This window comes from Phoenix dactylifera, chromosome 12 (genome assembly GCF_009389715.1).
Source record: "Phoenix dactylifera cultivar Barhee BC4 chromosome 12, palm_55x_up_171113_PBpolish2nd_filt_p, whole genome shotgun sequence".
Classification (NCBI taxonomy): Eukaryota; Viridiplantae; Streptophyta; class Magnoliopsida; order Arecales; family Arecaceae; genus Phoenix; species Phoenix dactylifera.
Window position 1 is genome coordinate 576,546 of NC_052403.1, and position 19,138 is coordinate 595,683.

General features: G+C 39.5%; 3 protein-coding genes across 5 annotated transcripts; 1 reads left to right on the forward strand and 2 right to left on the reverse strand.

Annotated features, from left to right (window-relative positions):
• Nucleotides 1–557: 557 nt before the first annotated feature.
• On the forward strand, nucleotides 558–6,099 carry LOC103713718 (mitochondrial uncoupling protein 1). Its single transcript, XM_008800733.4, has 9 exons — nucleotides 558–909; nucleotides 2,235–2,453; nucleotides 2,535–2,613; nucleotides 2,779–2,912; nucleotides 2,993–3,091; nucleotides 3,206–3,310; nucleotides 4,083–4,157; nucleotides 5,283–5,369; nucleotides 5,755–6,099. Exons 1-9 carry the CDS (start codon nucleotides 826–828, stop codon nucleotides 5,788–5,790), a joined length of 918 nt encoding a protein of 305 aa, XP_008798955.1. The 5' UTR covers nucleotides 558–825; the 3' UTR covers nucleotides 5,791–6,099.
• A 1,275-nt stretch (nucleotides 6,100–7,374) lies between these two features.
• Nucleotides 7,375–10,161, reverse strand: LOC103713719 (reticulon-like protein B12). 3 transcript variants are annotated; one of them, XR_005514303.1, is made up of 5 exons: nucleotides 9,762–10,160; nucleotides 9,058–9,250; nucleotides 8,387–8,598; nucleotides 7,722–7,962; nucleotides 7,375–7,613 (listed from the first exon to the last, which is right to left on the reverse strand). XR_005514303.1 is itself a non-coding variant. In XM_039132218.1 (4 exons), exons 1-4 carry the CDS (start codon nucleotides 9,967–9,969, stop codon nucleotides 7,796–7,798), a joined length of 780 nt encoding a protein of 259 aa, XP_038988146.1. In that variant the 5' UTR covers nucleotides 9,970–10,161; the 3' UTR covers nucleotides 7,514–7,795. The 3 variants fall into 3 exon arrangements, 2 of the variants coding, with proteins under 2 accessions (XP_038988146.1, XP_026662992.1); XM_039132218.1 differs by having other exon boundaries at nucleotides 7,514–7,962; nucleotides 9,762–10,161; XM_026807191.2 differs by having other exon boundaries at nucleotides 7,514–7,962; nucleotides 9,058–9,238; nucleotides 9,762–10,152.
• A 1,961-nt stretch (nucleotides 10,162–12,122) lies between these two features.
• Nucleotides 12,123–19,108, reverse strand: LOC103713721 (ataxin-3 homolog). Its single transcript, XM_008800735.4, has 2 exons — nucleotides 18,529–19,108; nucleotides 12,123–13,415 (listed from the first exon to the last, which is right to left on the reverse strand). Exons 1-2 carry the CDS (start codon nucleotides 18,775–18,777, stop codon nucleotides 12,717–12,719), a joined length of 948 nt encoding a protein of 315 aa, XP_008798957.1. The 5' UTR covers nucleotides 18,778–19,108; the 3' UTR covers nucleotides 12,123–12,716.
• Nucleotides 19,109–19,138: the final 30 nt, after the last annotated feature.

Sequence of the window (19,138 nt, forward strand, 5' to 3'; positions counted from 1 at the left end):
TTTATAGGTCGACATTGCATAGCTTAAAATTAACTGATTTATTTATTTTTTTTTTTTGCCGAGATGGACATTTTAGACAACTTTGTCAAAAAAAAATCAGAAAACAAAATGATCCTGAAGACTCTTGGTATTCCTATCTCAGTGGTTCAAAGAACAATCTACGGCTTCGTTCATGTTTCGAAATATATGCCTTATCCCAGAGAAGATGCCTCCATTCTTCAAATTTTATTCGCTGCACCAAAGGAGTTCCCAAGCACACGCGGAAAATAAACAAAAAGAAAAGGCCTGTTTTGTAAAAATAAGTACAGTGCACTGGAGAGCAGACCGGCGACGAAAGTGTTCGGGTTGTATCTTCCACTGGAAAGAATGATAGATCTTCTTTCGGAACATCGACCGTTGGATCTCGTACTACACATATCTCAAAGTACCCGAACACTGGACTACTGGGAGATCCAACGGTGGTTCGCGCGAAGAAAGGTGAATCCTTCTTTCGTGCAAAAGATACAACCCCATATCCGCGACGAAATTCGTCCAGTAGATGCACTGGGAAAGCGAATACTAAAAGGGCGCGACGAGGATTCGCGTGAATGGAGAGTGGTGATCCAATTGTATGCTGCTTTCCATGAAGCCATCTCTCGGGCGCCAAATCCCTTCATTTCCCCTTCGCCGATAGATTCCTCCCCACCTCTCCGTCTAATACATTTTCGAACCCCTTCCCTTCTCCTCGTAGATCCCTAATCCCATTCGTCTCCCGGATCCATCCATCCCGCCGATCTCTCCGGCATCTGATCGCCGCCGCCGGCTGGTAACGGTTTCTCGGCAACCATGGTGGCCGACCATGGCTCCAAGACCGAGATCTCGTTCGCTGGAAGATTCGCGAGCAGCGCCATCGCCGCCTGTTTCGCCGAGGTACGAAGCTCGGTCCCTTTGATTTCCACCTCTGTTGTTGCTAGATTCGTTAAATTAGCTCTCTCGGACATCGATCAATTCCCCTTCTCCCTTATTTCTCTTTCCGCATTCCGATTCCGTTAGACTGCTCTTGGTGGCTCTGCTGATTGCTCAAGTCTTTGCTCTGTAAGGATCTTGGTAGCTACTACCTGCTAATTCCTAATCTCTCTCTCTCTCTCTCTCTCTCTCTCGTTTTTCAGAATAGACTATTATGCTCCTTGCAAGTGAATTGCTATTTTTGATGTGTATTTGCGAACTAGGTTGTGTATGATAATGACTGGACTACTGACATTATTGCGAGCTTTTTTTGTTATGCTGGCATACGTTGATCTTCTTCTACACTGGTAGGATGGAGGCGTTCATCCCTCCTCAAAAAACGAGATTAAAAGAGATGGAGTATTGCTAAAATTTAGAGATCGGTTGATCTTTCCAGTATTTTATGAAAAGAGGGTAAAATTTTATCAATACAGGGACGGTGCTTGCGGAGGATCAGATGCCTCATCTGAAAAGCTATCGTTTTGCTGTTTCGTTTTTGCCAGAAAAAGAATATCCGTTATCTTGCTCTCAGCTCTTTGTGTTTTGCACCTTGGTTCCTGTTACATATTTTTCTGTTAGAAGAGGGACGATGATCTCCTTTATGGTTATTCCCGCATACTCCTGTTTGCCTGCCTGTCTAATCAGTTTATGGTTAACTAAGTTTCCTAATTTTAGAATGTCGTTAGAAACTATCTTAGACAAACTAAAATCGTGGTTCATGATCCTTATCTTGTAATTATAGTACTCTCTGATAAAATATGTAAAGAGGCAAAAGGTGATGCTTTGATTTTAAATGCAGTTACAAAAGAAGTGCTTAAGACCCATTTGGCAAGGGGAAAAGCTTACTTTTAGAAAGAATCTGGAAGGTGCTTTGATTTTAAATGCAGTTACAAAAGAAGGGCTTAAGACCCATTTGGCAAGGGGAAAAGCTTACTTTTAGAAAGAATCTGGAAGGAATTTGCATATGGTTAAACACGATTGAGACAAAAGAGAGTTCTAAAGAATATTGGAACCATCTTGATGAAAGGCCATAGTTATATGAAATCTGAATAACATTATAGATTATTTACTAAAATTTGCAAACAGTTCGTAATGACTGAAAAAATAAAAAATGCATTAATTTCCTATTCATAATAAAATCAGCAAGTGGATGATCGATAGAAATTTGATCAGATCGGGGGTTTTGAAACTGGGAATTATTTAACCATCATCCTTGCTCGCCATCTATCACTCATTCGGATGTCCTGCAGCTCTGCACCATTCCCCTGGACACTGCAAAAGTCAGGCTTCAGCTACAAAAGAAAGCAGCTACGGGGGATGTAGTGGCTATACCTAAGTACAGGGGAATGCTGGGTACTGTTGCAACAATCGCCAGGGAGGAAGGCTTGGCTGCACTTTGGAAAGGCATCATACCTGGGCTGCATCGTCAGTGCGTTTTTGGAGGGCTGCGGATCGGATTGTATGAACCAGTAGGTTTCAAATGTTCGACTAGTTACATGATATTCTGTGAACTGCAATCATAAATTCTATATTGTTGCCCTTCTTGACAGGTTAAATCTTTCTATGTTGGTGACGATTTTGTTGGAGATATTCCTTTATCCAAAAAAATTCTTGCTGGGCTTACAACTGGTGCGTATCGTGGAGTAGATGAAAAGACTGGTTTCGAGCTTCAGTTTTTATTAGATTGAAGTCATGAAAACGGTGTCCCCGTCACTGTTTTCACATGCTGAAATGGAGGTGCTCATTGTGCTACTTTTATTGACATCCTAACATGATGTGATGTTATTCAATCAGGTGCCCTTGCAATTATAGTGGCAAATCCCACCGATCTTGTCAAAGTACGACTTCAAGCTGAAGGAAAGCTTCCACCTGGTGTACCAAGACGCTATTCAGGAGCAATGAATGCTTATCACACAATAGTTAGACAGGTTATAATTTGAAGATAAATAGTTAATTAGACTTTAACTAGTTAACGTTTTTAGCAAACCTGCCTGATTTTGAATTTTAGGAGGGACTTGGGGCTCTCTGGACTGGGCTTGGTCCTAATATTGCACGCAATGCTATAATTAATGCTGCTGAATTGGCAAGCTATGATCAAGTTAAACAGGTACAACATCCAACATCGTATCTAATTGTTGGTGCCCCTAATTGTTTTTTCTTCCCTGGTTCCTTTTGATATCATATTTCCTTTCTCCTTTTTTACTTTCTTTTTCTGTTGCAGACAATATTGAAGATTCCTGGGTTCACAGATAATGTTTTCACTCATCTTTTAGCTGGTCTGGGGGCTGGCTTTTTTGCTGTCTGTATTGGTTCTCCTGTTGATGTGGTAAACTTTCAAGCCAACTGCTCCCTCATTCTGGCATCTTTCTAATTGAAGGATGCTGGATTTGCTGAATGGTTTGATGAAAATGTGTATGTTTTTATTGTTTATATTTAAGTTCTGCAAATAACTCTAGGAAACAACGGGCATAAATGTTGGTTTAGCAATGTAGTCAGAAGCTATCATTGATAAGTATTAATCAGGCTTAACTCCTGTTGGTGATGTCTTGTATGTATACCTAAATCTGATTCTGTAGATTTTTTCCTCTAAATAGGTTAACTTTAAAGGAGTTTAAAGTTGGGCAGATAATTGTCTGATGAAAGCTATGATGTGTTTCAACAGAGATGCATGGTTGATCTTTATAATGTTTTTATACCTTCTCCTTATCAAAACCCTTAATTTATCTCTTTCCCTTTATTTTTTGATTATACAATATCTTATGACTAGTTTATTTACATTATGCTTCCAATGATTCTTTGGCTACATCTTTACATGGCTGTTGCACTAAAAACAAGATATTCTTGCCATCTAAGGTACAGATACCAGGAATATAAAATAATCATCGGTTCATTGTGGTTGTCATGTATTTTTGCCTGCTTTAAGGCTTCTTCTTTAAGTTATATTATAGGGTTACTTTTCTATAATTTGTGACTAGATAAATAGATGGCTAGTATTGGATAGAATCATATAGGTATGAGCCTTTTTGCAGTTTAATATGCAAACGGACATTCAGGCCTTTTGAATTACCTAGCTGACAAGCTTGAACGGACTTTTGCAGGTGAAATCGAGAATGATGGGAGACTCATCCTACAAAAGCACACTTGATTGTTTCATCAAGACACTGAAAAATGATGTATGTTCATTTCTTGTACCATCTTCCTTGCGTGTTTTCAAAGTAGACTGACTCATTTATGAGTACTAGACGTTATCACTAGAAGAACAAGGTCATTTTCGACCATGGGTGTTACTTCAAGATCTCTCTTTTAATGTTTTCCCCTCTGGGATCTCATTATACTAGTACTTTATGGATTCTAATGATGTTTTGTTTTTACTGAAACTAAGTCATGATATTGCTGACATTGCACATGAAACTGCTGCTCTAAACCATTGCCCAGCATGACAAAGTTCCATATGTTTCAGATCTGTATGAATATTAGATACATCTATAGCTGGCAACAGAGGTATGTAATCACATTACGTTCCAAAGGGCCCAAACTCTTATATGTACCCGAGTGATAGAGTTTAACTGTTCATGGCCTGTGTGGCCGAGTAGATACCTGGAGGTAAAATCTTTAGGTTTCTCATTGGATGAGTGCTGCTTAAGGAACTAGTTTGAACTAATTGTTAGCGTTTGATGTATTGGTCACGTATATGTATTCTTATTCTTTTTTCTCATTAAATTTTATGCACAAAGTTTCAGCTGCTTCATTTTATAATATGTCAGTCGTTCATAACTTGAACCAAAAGTGAAACTAAAGCACTGCAATTCTTGAATCTGTAGTTAGAAAATGCTGTATATAAATATTATAGAGTTGTCTGCATTTCGATTATTGAAAGCTTATGATGAAAGCACTGTAATATATGAATCTTTAGTTAGTAAATGCTGTATATAAATATTAGAGTTACTTGCATTTGGATTATTGAGATCTTATGATCAATGTATTTCTTTGATTTTGATTATGTAATATTTATAAAACATCCTTATGTGCAGAAATTCATTGTATATATAACGTATCGAACATACATATGTCAACACATGAATACACACATAGTTATAGATGACTGATGAAATCATGCTGGAAAACTATGTTTTGGTTAAATTGTAAAGGATAAGAGAAGTTGATGGTCTGTTTCACTCTTAGGAAATCTGGCTCCTTTCTTCTCTGGAAATTTATAGCATTGATTTTAATACATGAACAATTATGAGTTACGGTGTGAGTAAAATCATCTTAGATAAGTAAATGATTTTTTTTTGCAGGGACCTTTTGCTTTCTATAAGGGTTTTATTCCAAATTTTGGTCGGCTAGGTTCATGGAATGTGATTATGTTCTTGACTTTGGAGCAGGTAATGTCAAGTTCTTATCTATCCTTACGCTATATAGTGTGATTATAATTGTTCTGTATTTCATGTGCACAAGCACACTTGCACCGTTGGACAGCAGTCTCTAAAACCAAAAACTTTCTAAAATAGCTGATTATTGACAAATGCTATTTAAATTAGCTGATGGAGGCAGCTGTTTGATGGTTCGGGCATGGAACGTTCTTAATTCAATTGAGTTACTGCACTTTCTGTTGTAGTAGCTTATGCAGAAGATTTTCCTTCTTTGTAAACATTAAAGATTTTTCCATCTTATAGAATTCTTTTTTTTTACGTGTACAAACTGGCATGTGCTGATTAGTGATGTTGTAGTGCAAATTGTCTTACCTTCTTTTTTGTCCTTCACTGACAGGTCAAGAAGTTCTTTGCGAGAGAAGTGCGAAGTTGATACATTAACTTAAGGAGGAGTTTAATAAAGTTTATTTTGGCAATGTAATCAGCTAACTCAGGCAAATAATATCAAAATCCCCAAAGCAGCGCTGCTGTGATTCATGAACATTTTGAACTCAGAGAGCTTTTGTTCTAGAACATAAAAATTTTTAAAATCTGTGTTATGTCATTGTCTCATCAACCAATTTCTGGGTATGCAAAGCGTCAAGCAGATGAAGTTGTTGCTTGGTTTGCTAAACTGGAAATTGGAATAATCTCTTCTATGTTTGAACTTCAATTTTATTTGATTCATCTCATGGGTTTGCATCTTTTTATGCTGTTCATCATCATGATTTTGAATGTAGAAGAACACTAGAACAGTGCATCAATGTAATGCATCAACATAAACCTTCCGCTTCTGTTATAAAAGATCAGATGGGAGGTTTAGAATGCCAAGATTACTTAATGATCATGGTATTACAATTCAACAGGCTGTACATGATTTAACAAGGATTCGTCTGATTGAGGGAAAGAAAAGGAAAAGAATGTATCTCTTCCAATTTATTTGTGTGCAGGGTGATAGCCTCAATATTCTTAAAATATCTTCAGCAATATGTTCATCAGTACCAGAATCCTGCCTTGCAAAATCAGAGTATTGCTTACATCCCATAGCTACCCTTTCAGATGATTTTCTACTTTATGTTCTCTATCACTTCATTATTTTGAAGGAGGCTAATAACCAAATCTTGTCTACAGTATGTGGATCAAAAATGGGCAGTTGACAAAGCCATGAGCATATAGCTGTGGTGTATGATATAACAGTGGGAACTATGGTAGGAAATAAGTAGAACTCAAGAATTATTTTAGGTTGCTATCAATATGCAATATTGACTGATACGTGACTTGAATAACATGCGGTAGAGTAATATTACGGAGGCTCTCTTGCTCCAGACCTGGCTCATGAGGCAACTCATCATTACGATCACAAAACACCATCTGCTACCGATCCGGCCATCAGATCTAGCGGCATTCTAAGAATAGTTTCGCCCTTGTATTTTGCAGGAAACCTGCGAAAAACCTCAATCTGCACCCTTTGTTATAAAGAATGAAATGCCCGGCCACGCTTCCCAACCTCAACCAAACTGTAGGTGGGTTTCTCCTAAACTCCTCGAGGAAACCTGTGAAAAACCTCAACATGCACCCTCATAAAGAATGAAGTTACCAAGGACTGCTTTTCATGTGCATGCTTGTAAATTACTGCTAAATATAGCATGGCGAATGACATCCATTTCTTGATATAGCTATTTATGGTAAGCTCGTCATCTTTGCAAATTGAAAAATGGTTTGGCTTTAAATAGGGAAAATATGAATTGAGCTCAACCGTTTGAGCTCGTTCGGTGTTCCTTCAGGTAATTTGAAAGCGCAAGACTAAGAGGTTTTATGAATTGGTTGGCTAATGGATCATATACAAGTAAGAATAATCTGTTTATATAGGTGCAAGGTATTGAGCAACAGTTTCTGTACTGAAAAAGAGCAACGATATTTTTGAAAAAATGCTTTAAACACGGTTACCATCAGACACTGATATGTCCATTTCCAGTAGTTGAACCGAAGGATTTCAGTAAAACAAAGTAGACTACGATGATTTGGAGAATAACAAACATTACTCTGTAACCATTTTATACTTGAACGGATACCAGTTCTTTAGTGCAACTTGTGTTAACAGAGAAGTTGAAGGTACGTATTATTGCAAACCACATTTCTCTACCTCATCCTTCTTTCCTAGGATCATAGTACGTACTTGAACATGCTCTCCAAAGTCCAACCCAAGAAAAAAGAACCCTGTAAGTATCTCCTTCTTTAAAAGTCAGAAAGTAACATAACAACTCGCAAATTAAGCACATAGCGCCCAATGTCATAAAATGAACTCAGAAGTCAAAAACGTGTTACCTCTGACATAGAACAAAAGCAAAACGGGGGAGAGAATTCTTGCTTGGTCTCAATCACAAAAATTGCAGACACCATCAGCTTAGTTTCTTTTTATCCACAATCCAATACTTAACCTTCTGAAAATACTCGGCATATGTTCTCTTATACATTTGCACCTCCATACAGGCCAATTTCATGTATCTGTCAATAAAATCTTCATACCTCTCATACAGCACGGGGATGGTTAAGATGATAACAAGGCCTGCAAGGAAGAAAATAAGTAAATTGAACTTAAGACCATTTAGTGAGGTGATGATAATTCCGGAAGAATAACCCTGGTTTATTCATTCTCAAAATCTTAACCTCTATGATAAAAATGCGAGCCCCTGATGCCATAAAGATTAAAAACCCATTTCCGATATTTTATGTCAAAATCTTACTAGTGATATTTCAGATGATCAGAAACTGATAAATAGTTATCATTAATCCAGGTTTTCATGACCAGGTCATTCTGTAGACCCCTCAAATCATTTTTCTGTACTTAAACTGAAAACTTCCTGGTTGATGAGGAATCAGTAAACCACTGCAACTCGAACCTATTCCTGACAGTTAGCTGTATACTATTTTGCAGCAGTTGAATTCAAGGAGGTATGTCAAAATCTGAAAATGCCTTAAGAACCACTTACTTGTGTAAACCAAAGTAAGAAAATCAGACAAGCCACCAATGATTGAGATCAGCCATAAACTTATGGCTACTCTATAGAAAAGCTTCGAGTCCTTTCCAAGTGCAATATCTTGAAATGCCAAGAGTGCCATATTCACATGAGAGCGCATACGTACTGCTGCTTCATTCATGACTTCTTCTGTGAGGTGCATCTCTGGTATGGGTGGAGGGAGCCTGCATTTTTGTCAACAAGTAGCTTTATATTCATTAATTTGGCATAATATGAGGGGAAAAAGGAAGCAACACATTAATGTAAAAATGAAAATACTCCAAAATTATTTGAAGAAGGCATTATTTGAATGTCTGAACTTTTTTGTTGCTCGCAGCGAACCAGACACCATTGCTTAACTTGTACACATGCTGGGAATGCATCAACACCTCAGCAACATCCAAACCTCAAAGGTCATGAATAACGGTTTGCAACAACAGAGTATCCTGAGCATTTCTGCTTCGTATTCACTATAATTTAACAGAGGACATAGATTCGATCGGTGCTTTATGCTACATGTTAAATTCTTGACCGCATGCCAAAGACACACAAAACCCAAATGTGTGACTGAATGCTGAAATGCTAACAAGCTAAATTGAATCAAAACAAAGATGATGCTAAATGCTCCACAGACCCTCAATTACCTGTTAAGAATTGCAGCTGCCTTTGCCCATGTAAAAAGGATGGAGATCAAAAGCAGCAGAACGTTAGAAACAAAGGACAGCAGAGTATAACCAGATCTTTCAAAGATCAACCAAGCAGCCAGCATTCCAAGCACTATCCCGATCGATGCATCTCTTCTCCTCCACAGCACCACGTCCGCAACTGTCACACAAACTGGGGTTGATGCTCAATCCAATAATCAAAAAATATAGAAACCACTAATCAGAGTTCAAATTCGTACAACACTTTCCACCATAATCGTAGATTGCGATCTTCAGCAATCCCAAAAGTTTTAAAGAATCTAAAATAAACAAAACCAGGGAAACGGAGCTTGCAGCTTGGAATGAAAAGTCCGGAAACAATTCTTGGAGATCTAAGGTTGATTTAGACACTCAAAACTCCGGGAAAACGCGAGAAAGTAAGAGGTCAGACATGTCGTAATCCGAAATTATGATCACATTAAGCTAGAAAAAAAAACCATCAAACAGCAGAACAACTTGTATTATCCAAGCAAAATCGAATTCCTGCAAGAGAAAGTCCTTTAATGCAGAAGACGGACGAAAACGCCACTGAATTCCAAACTCCAAGCCGACGGTAAGACCGGAAACCGAACCGATCAAAACAAGTTTTCTAAAGATATATTCTAAATAGAGAGCTTTGCGTTATTGGTTCCGATTTCACTTACGGATTCCTCCTCCGAGGATCTCATGCACGGATCTCTTCCTCCCGGACAATCTAGCGGAGGAGCCCATGAACCGATCTGGAGCTCGGCGGAGGAGGATCGGCGAAAAGCGGCTTCCTTGGCCTTCCCGTCTCTTTTGTCCGGGCCGTGCGGGGTGTGGTATGGAGTGGCTTTCACAGGGGAGAGAGTGCCGAGGTGGGGCTGCTGGCATCTGACTCCAGGCTGAAAAAAACAACAAAAAGGAACCAGGCTGGTTCCGGCTTTAGAAAAAAGAGTAACATCATCCTACTCACCGCCACTGTTCCACCCCTCCTTTTCTTCTTTCCCTGCGCAATTCGTATTCCAGTCTTTTCCGGCTTGGAAGCCATAACATTACGGCGTAGGGTTGTTTGCTGTCCTTCTTCTTCTTGTTTTTTTTTTTTATGTTTAACGGTGAGGCGTAGGAAATGTTCTAAATTCTAATTAGCAGACAAGCCTCCAAGTCTCCAACTGTTCCTGAGTTCGGCCATATCCACAGGGCCAGCTCAAAAGCAACACACCAGCCGAGCCAGTCCTGTTGACTCTGATTCGGTGCCCCAGTCCGGCTTAGAGAAATGCTTGATGCCTCTTTTTTCAGGTATACGAGAAAGAATATGTCTAATATGATGTGTCCGCATGTTTGAGATGCTGATTGCACACGTTTTAAAGCAGCCAGGGTGCATCTATGGCATGGCTATTGCTCTGGAGGTAAAGGGATTTATTTGTACCTTTTTGCCTTCCTTACTAAACGAAATGGTAGTGATTGCAGACCAGGTTAAAGAGCAGCTTAGTTTCTTCTAGGAAGAAGTCGGGCACCCTCCAATTTCCATTAAGGCAAAGGCCCTACTCACTAGGCTGGCAGGAGACATGGCCGGTTCTTGTGCTCAGGACGCCATTTTTTTTTAATTTGGCCCAAGGCAGATTCAGGTGGCTTTGCCTTTCTTTTCACCATAAAAAAAAAAAAAAAAATTTGAAGATCCATGTACTCAGCTGGAAGCCCAAGGAATTTGACTCATTTTGATCGTCTATATTCAATCGGATCACTCATCTAATTTGATTGATAGGGCACATTGCCTGCGGTTTCTTGCACGGTTTCTCCAGTTTCCCGTGTGATAGTTACATTCAAAACCGTAGAACGTAGAAGAAAGGGAAGAAGGATCTACGCCAAATCGATCTTACCATCAAAAGAAGAGCCAAACTGGACCCCAGCAGCAGTAGTCCGGCGCCACCGTCCTCAACCCTCCCCCACTACCATCCGATCCCAAGAACACGATCTTATACTTGCTTCTCAAAGTGGCCCATGACATCCCCCGCCTCATCGGATCATCGAACAGATCGTAGACGTACACCGCCGCCACCCCGTCCCTTCCCGTCGGCGTCCCAATGCCCGCCCTCAGGTTCTTGCGAATCGGGAAGGAGGACGTGGGTGGCACTGGCGGAGAAGAGGGAGCGGACGACGCGCTCGTGAGCAGGGAGACCGGAGATGGAGGGGCGGAAAGTGACGCCGATGGTGGGGCTGGGGGAGGCGGCGGAGGTCAGGAGGAGAGAGAGCGAGGAGGGGAGTGGAATCGTGAGGACGGAGCTGCCATTCTCCGGAGGGGGGAGTGAGAGGGAGAAGCATGCGCCTGATATATACAGTTTAAGGAGGGATCCAGGAATTTTAAAATAATACTGCTCCCGCGTATTTGTATATAAAGTAAATCGGCGGTGCTCGCCACCTTGGTAAACTCAGGCCCGGGATTGCTTTTGATGGGTCCAGAAATGCTTCCCCTGAAAGTCCATTTTTTTTAATAATTTTAAAGTTTTTGGTGAAAATTTTGAAACACTTTTATTTATTTTTACTTCTCCAAAAAATTGGAAAAATTTACTAGAGAAAACTTTAATTTGAATTTTAGGGTAAAAATTGTATCTACTTGGATTTTTGTTATAGAATTAGTCTATCTATACCAATACAACCAGCAAGATCATAAGGCTTAAAGACTGCAGCAAATAGGCCAACAGCTGAGACGGGGATAGCATGCTAAATTTATTTTTATAAAATATTTAGAATTAATTTTGGAGCAGGCCGTTTGAAATCATATAAAAAGAAAAAAAAAAGCTAATGGATTGAAAATAATCTAGTTAATATGGGCTGGATCAGATCTTACACTATATAAATCTAGAAATTCTATTTGCAATCCTGAGGACCGAAATGATAATTCAAATAAGCCATTAAGATGCATAACCTAGTCTTTTCTCACTTGCATACAATTTTGTTCCCAAAATGTTCACAGACAACTATGATTATTAACAGGACAAAAGGGCATAAAAGGAAAAAAAAATCATCGGTCTAAAGGGGAAGGGGCAAATGAGTTACTAAATTTTGATATTTGATGTTCCCATGCAACTGTATCATTTTCACAATGAACTGAGCAAGCAAATTACAGCCGGGCATCATGAGACGCACTAAGAAATAGTACCAATTTGAACTTTGGTGGTTGAGATTATTATTTCCTTTAAAGAATAATATGACGTGGAACCCCATCATGCAAAAACTCAGGTGCGAACGTTGCTGCGTGCTCCTGCAGCCTCACCTCGCAAGCACCACAAGCCTTTGTTTGGATAGCTACTTAACCATATCTCTGTTTCTGGTTCTTCATATTCATGGCATAATCCATCAGACAAAAATGCCAAGGCCATAAATTGTAGACAAGCCAGCCAGAACTAAAACTCCAGCATCAGAACCATTTAAAATTTGTATTCCAACATTTCATAAAATAGAGATGTCCAAAAGCAAAGCTGAGCTCTTTAAATTCCAGCAACATGTAAATGTAATGGTTTTCTATGTGACGGAATGTGAGTAACTTGAATATTTTAGAACTCTGCATGCCGAAAACAAAATGGCCATAGTAAGAGCAGTAAAGATCCATATGAGAACACCCTCTTTGGCTACTCCTGATCTCACTCGGCCTTGCCATCCTTGGAAATGTGAGTTCCTGTAACAACTGAGGTAGACTCTGGCAAATCACTGTTGCATGCACCTGTATCAGGATCCATCACATTGTTATTGTTGGCCGCACCATGTTCGGGGCTCTCTGCCACAGAATCGACTGAGTTGCCCTTAGTTTGAACATTTTCAGTGCCAGAGGCAGAAGGTTCCATTAAGCTAGCAGCAATTGCAGCATTCAGATCTTCCTCCTCCTGCTTTGCAATCATATCCGCTTCATCAGCAAACTCTGTAGAATAAGAAGGCAGTAATTTATCTGCTCCCTGTGCAGGGACCTGCATTTGATTGCATGATTTTGTTATCCTCTCAGCATCTTCTGGAGTTAGCCATTGCCCATATGAATTAGATGCCTCAGATGATGGTATCGGGCACTCTTTGGGGAAATTGCCCCTAGCTAGAAAAATGCTCCAGCCACTGCCCTTGAGAGAATCCAGGTAAGCTGAGAGGTAGAACTTTGAGAGATGCTCGGGAGCTGGGTAAAGACTATTGAAATTGTACCACTCTCCATTAACCTTCCGAATGCAGAACCAATGGTCATGCAAGTGACATATAAAGGCATTCTCCAGCTCAGGGTCACACTTTGATGGTTCTGCAATTGGGGAGTCAAGGGGGATAACTTGTAGATCCCACACCTCCAGAGCTTTCTCTAAAACCTGCAAGATGCTTAAATCACTGAGTACAAGGATAATAGATACATAACTGGAAACAGAATATATAAAACAGAGGAATGTACCAATTGGCAGTCAACATAAAAAAAAATAGCAAAAAGTTACCATAGCAGTAAACTAAATATCTTCACTCTCCGCAAGAACTAATGCGTTCAGGTTTTGATGGAAGGCCCATAGTATCAAGAAACAATCAGCTCAAAGCTGCAAATATCTGATAAAATTTCCACATTTCCACGAAAGAAATGATGAAATGTGATGTCAACATGACATGAATTTCACTCATCAATAAGGTTACAACATTTTATTATCATTTAATTTGTGCTAGTATGTACTTTTACCCTTCTATATTTGCCTGCTGGGCATGTGTGTATACATGCATATGGCATGAAGCTACAACGACTATATATTAGGTCACTCCATAACTCCTAGTTGAACCAAAATAACAATGAACATGACATCAAGCAACTGGGAGAAATGGGAAACCAAATAATAAATGCAAGTGAAGTTATACTTAAAGAAAAAAAAAGGACAAATTTTCACCCAAAGCACAATTATAATTTACATAAACCAATTACAGAACACAGCAATCACCTCCTATCCATCTCCAGAAATCCTTCACCTTTATGAGCAAACCAACTACTGATAATTTAGTTCCCATAATATAGAGTTTCAGGCAATTAAGCTCAACATCCCTGAGAGAGAATATACACAATATAGCATGATTGATAAACCAACTATTGTTATACACAAAAAACTCTCGAAAAATTTCAGGTCATAGGCATTAACTAGTGCACGTCCCATGGAACGTAGCTTATTGAAGATGGAGCGCTTGATGGATAGTAGTGATTGCATCAACCGCTATTGTTTGTAGTATTATGCAGATGTTCTTTTAGGGGAGAGCATTTGACAAATGGCTTTGTTTGATAAATATACCTCCCTTTTTAATTTATATGCTTCTCTGCTTTCCCTCTTTTAGTCATTGATTAGAGACTAAATATAGTTGAGCCAATTTCTCTGTTTCCCCAGAAGCACTGGACTCAAAAAGGGAAGAAGAAAAAAAGAATGCAACTATAAAAGGAAAGCCGGAGAAAGGGAAGATATAAAAAATATCTAGAGGTCGGACTCCTAATTTTTCCATTTCTCCATGCCTAAATACAGCTCCCCATGTCGAACAGAACTTTCCATTCCCACGCAACAACCACAGCATGAAAAAAAAAGTTCATACACTCCAGCTACATGAGGCTTTCACATTTTAATGTTAGAAACTATTACAAGCCATAATTTCAGCAAGGGAAAAAACATAAACAGCATTAAGAGTCTAGCTATAGAAGGTTTTCACATAATAACAGTAGAGATACAGAGTTTCAAAATCCTGCATGCAGAAACACTCTTGCCATATATTAGGTCTTGTAGAAGCCGACTTTCTTCACTCCTTTCAACCCTACACAATCTTAAAAACTAAACAAATAATTCTCCTTTCAACGTTACACGGTCTTAAAGACTTACCCAATAATTCTCTCTAATCATTTCTTAAAGACTTACCCAATAATTCTCTCTAATCATTTCTTTATCAGTATCATTACCTCTTGCTGCATCAAATTTCATTATTAACTTCCCATAACCAGTCATATTCAACCTCTCCATTCATGTCCTCCACCTCCGCCACTCCTTATGTTGACATTTTGCTTACAAACTCTAGCCCAATTAACAAAATGCATACTTCTCTTATGCTCTTCTCCTCTTCTACTCCAGAAAAAGTCACCATGGATATTTCTAAGTTTGACCATAATATGTGGAGACATCAAAGAAGTCAAGAACTAACACATGAAGACTGTCACCTTAATAAGCATAATCCTGCCCCTAGGGTATACCGGCCAACTCATTCACTAATCTACATTCTATAAGAATGATTCTACCATTTCTACATAAAAAATGACTTTGAATTCAACCCACATAATCACAAAAAAATCTAATATGTCATAAATGTAGCAAACCCTTCACTCCTAGAAGGAATCAAATAAAATTAACATTACCTGAATACAAGGAATAGAGAGATGGGATCCCCTTGACAATGACCATACTAGGCAAGAAAAGGATTTATTTATGAACTAAAATTAAGATATTGGATGTAAATAAAAGTTTTCAACATCCAAAACCATTTATCATTACATATCAAAAAAAAAATCCAGCTCATGTTATCATAGTCATCCAATTTATTCTTGTGGGAGCTTTGACAAATTTCAGGCTGTTAAAAAATGGTTACCGGTGATGCATCGAGCTCTGCAGTACACTAAAATTTTAAGTTCCGTTCTCAACATTAATTAAGGGTATCAGTGAGCCAAACTGAATCAATCAACATACAAGCAATAATTTAGGCTTTAACTCCAAACTAGGAATTACTGTAAAGAGTTGAGCCTGAAATTAATTTAGAGAAACACAGGCTTAGGATTTGTAGAAGTTAGACTTAACTGTGGCCAAATTGTATCTGGACTAGGCCTAAGGGAAGTCCTGTACAGAGGGTAGGATTGGGCTTAACAAAAACAAGTTTATTACAGTCACAAGTTTGCCTAGTTTATACATGTTCTTACGATCAACACATCATTGTATTGACCAACCAACCAGTTTATCATTATTGATATTTAAATGCTTCTTTCTGGGGAATGAGAAAGAAGTCAATTTACTCAAATAACTTTTAAATGACCGACTATAAGGTTAATAAAAAAAATTAGAATCATCATTACAGGTGTGTCCACAACAATATGCAAGATTTTCTTAGAAAAAGATATGGTCCTAGCGGGAGGCTTGTTTTTAATCCATGATGAGTTGGACGTGAAGGTCTTTATTAATGACAGGAAAGCTTGTTTTAATCAGATTTGTCCTCTGTGCTTTGCTGATCTATCTTATGTCCAGCATTACTATTTCGACATCTGCTGTACAAAAACCCATCTAATAAGGAATTTTCTTTGGGATTCTACTGATATTACCAAAAAATTTCATTTAATAACACGGCATGATGTCTGCCAACCAATACAAAGTGGCGGTTTAGGTATACCATCTCTGATTTCCCATCATGAGACTCAATAGCTAAACATGCTGCCAAGCAACTCCTTGATTCGGATTATATCTGGTGTTTACAAACAAACGCTAAGTATGGTGCTTGGACAGGTTCCCAGGTGCTGAGACGTTCTCGAAGTTGTTCGACTGTATGCTGGCAGATTTTTAAGTATGCTTTCACTGTGCTCTCAGGTCTTCTATGGACTAGTGGAGATGGGAACTCTATCATGATTTTGCATGACCCATGGTTGTCTACTACTCCCTTGAACTATCTTCCAGCTATGGTCAATATTAATACGTCAGACAACCTATTTCTCAAAGGCCTTTTGACTGAGGAAGAAAAACATTAGAACTCGACTCTAAACTATCAAGCTTTCGGTCGAGATTTACCTAATTGAATTCTGTAACTGCTGATCCCCAAAGGTAATATTCCATATAGGTTAGGTTGGGCTGCTTCTGGCTCCTCCAAAGTCAATGCAAGTATTCCTACAAGCTCTTTCAGCCAAAAAACTCTACAGCTAAAGATACAGCTGAGTTTGGAATTTGCGAAGTCATCTCAGACTCTCTTTATTCCGGTGGAAGGTTGCATGGAATCGACTCCCGTGTTGTGGCATTCTTCGTACAAGAATGGAAGCATTCCTCCTCATTGTGATTGTTGCCTAAATGCAGTGGAGAGTGTAAGTCTCGTGATACTTGAATGCCCGTACGCTATTAATGTTTGGAACTTACTCAACTGCCTCCTTCTGTTGCTATCATCACACCCTCTATTCAAGATTTTTATAATTGCTTCATGAGGGATCGAACAGGCAGAATCAAAAACATTACACTGTTTTGTTATGTTCATTGGCTATTACATTTGGCAGGCCATGAATGCCACAATGTTTCAATTTCAAAGATGGAGGCCACAACAAACCCTAAGGAAAGCACTCATCTATGCATATAAATATACGAAAGCTAATGCCTTAGAAGACTCTTTGATATTTCAGAAAGCCTGGAGCTCTCCTCATGCAGCATCGGCATCTAAATTAGCAATTCATATCAGAAGGGAGCCCCCGCCCCTTGGTTACCTCAAGATCAGCTCTGATTGTAGTGTGAAAGAGCAAGGTGCAAATGATGGAGCTGGTTTGGTCATTAGAGATAGCAATAGAAACTTCATTGCTGCTGAAGGGTCTTATCTCTATGATATCAATGTCCCCATCACAAAATTAAGGGCTGCTTGGGAAGGTCTCCTCTATGCCACAATGGTTCTTCATGCTAAGAATTTCCAGTTGGAGGTGGACTCTTAGACTATTATCAACTGGTAATGAGTCAACAGGTTCACATCTATTATTGCTCAACATTTGGAGGATGTTTTCTGACCGGACAATTTTTCAAACCACCCATGTTTATCGTGAATGCAACACATCGGCAAACTGGTTGGCATTTTATTTTGCTAAACACACCGGAGTACACTATTGGGAGTCTTTGACTTCTATACCACAGCAATTTAGAGAGTTTTTTCTCGATGAATTCTATGTATGTATTTACTTTCATCCAGTCCAATATATCTAGTTCACCAAAAAAATAAAACGCGTATACTATCGTGAGCTCATCTTGACTTCTATAAAGATGATCGCCCCTGATTTGCAATAAAGCTGCATGCATGTTAAGCATCAGAGCAAGGCCATCAGGCGAGCATAAAACTCGTATGCTATATTCATGCTTAAAACTAATTTCTAGAAACGAACATAGCCACAGTAAAAGATATTTCTTAAGATCCACCATTCTTCTGTTACAAGCCCTTCAAAAGTTCCTCATGGATGATTGCTATGTTCGTAATGAAAAAAAAGAAAAAGACAGGACGGTTGATCAGCATCAGGGCTTGAGAGAATTGCCCGGTATCGAAGTACAGAAATTGGACGGTCACCAACACAATCAATCAGGAACCCGAAAATCAAACATTGGCCTTCTTTCCTAGTAAGTCTCGATCTGACCCTAGGTTTTGTATCGCTGTGGTAACCAACCAAGGCGGAAGAGAGAAGAGAAAGGGCATCGAAAGCCAAACCTGGATGCTGAAATCTCCGTCCATGGATACATTATGGGAATCCTCGGCCAAGAAGTCCCCTAAGACGCCGGTGCCGCCGCCTTCGAGCATCACCTGGCGCTCACGCTGATCGAGATCGGAGGCTAGGGCGGCGAGGTCGAGCTCGGAGAAGAAGGGGCCCTGCAAGACGGTGTTGACGCAGTGGACGGCGCAGAGCTTCGACTCCTGGACCTCGTGGTACAGCAGTCCGCCATTGCTCGGGCCTTCCATTCCTACCCAGCCCTGGAAAGCTAGAGTTCTAGACGAAGAAACCCTCCTCCTCTCTCTATCTGGCTCTAAATATTTGATCGCCGAAGAAACCCTAGAAATCTCTGAAAGGCAGGGTCAGGGTAAGTAATTGGAGCAAGAGGGGACAGTTATAAATACGAGCGAGATATCGGAAGCGAGCGAATGAGATGGCGATGCTGAAGGAAATAATAAATTCTTGGAACTGACGAGCCCACAGTATGCTACTCCTTCCTTATTTCTATTTTTTTTTAGCTTTAGCTACTCCTTCCCTTTCAGGAAAAGAAACACGAATCCTTCTCCGTGTCTAGTCTAGGGTGGCCGACAGCTGACGAGTGACAACTCA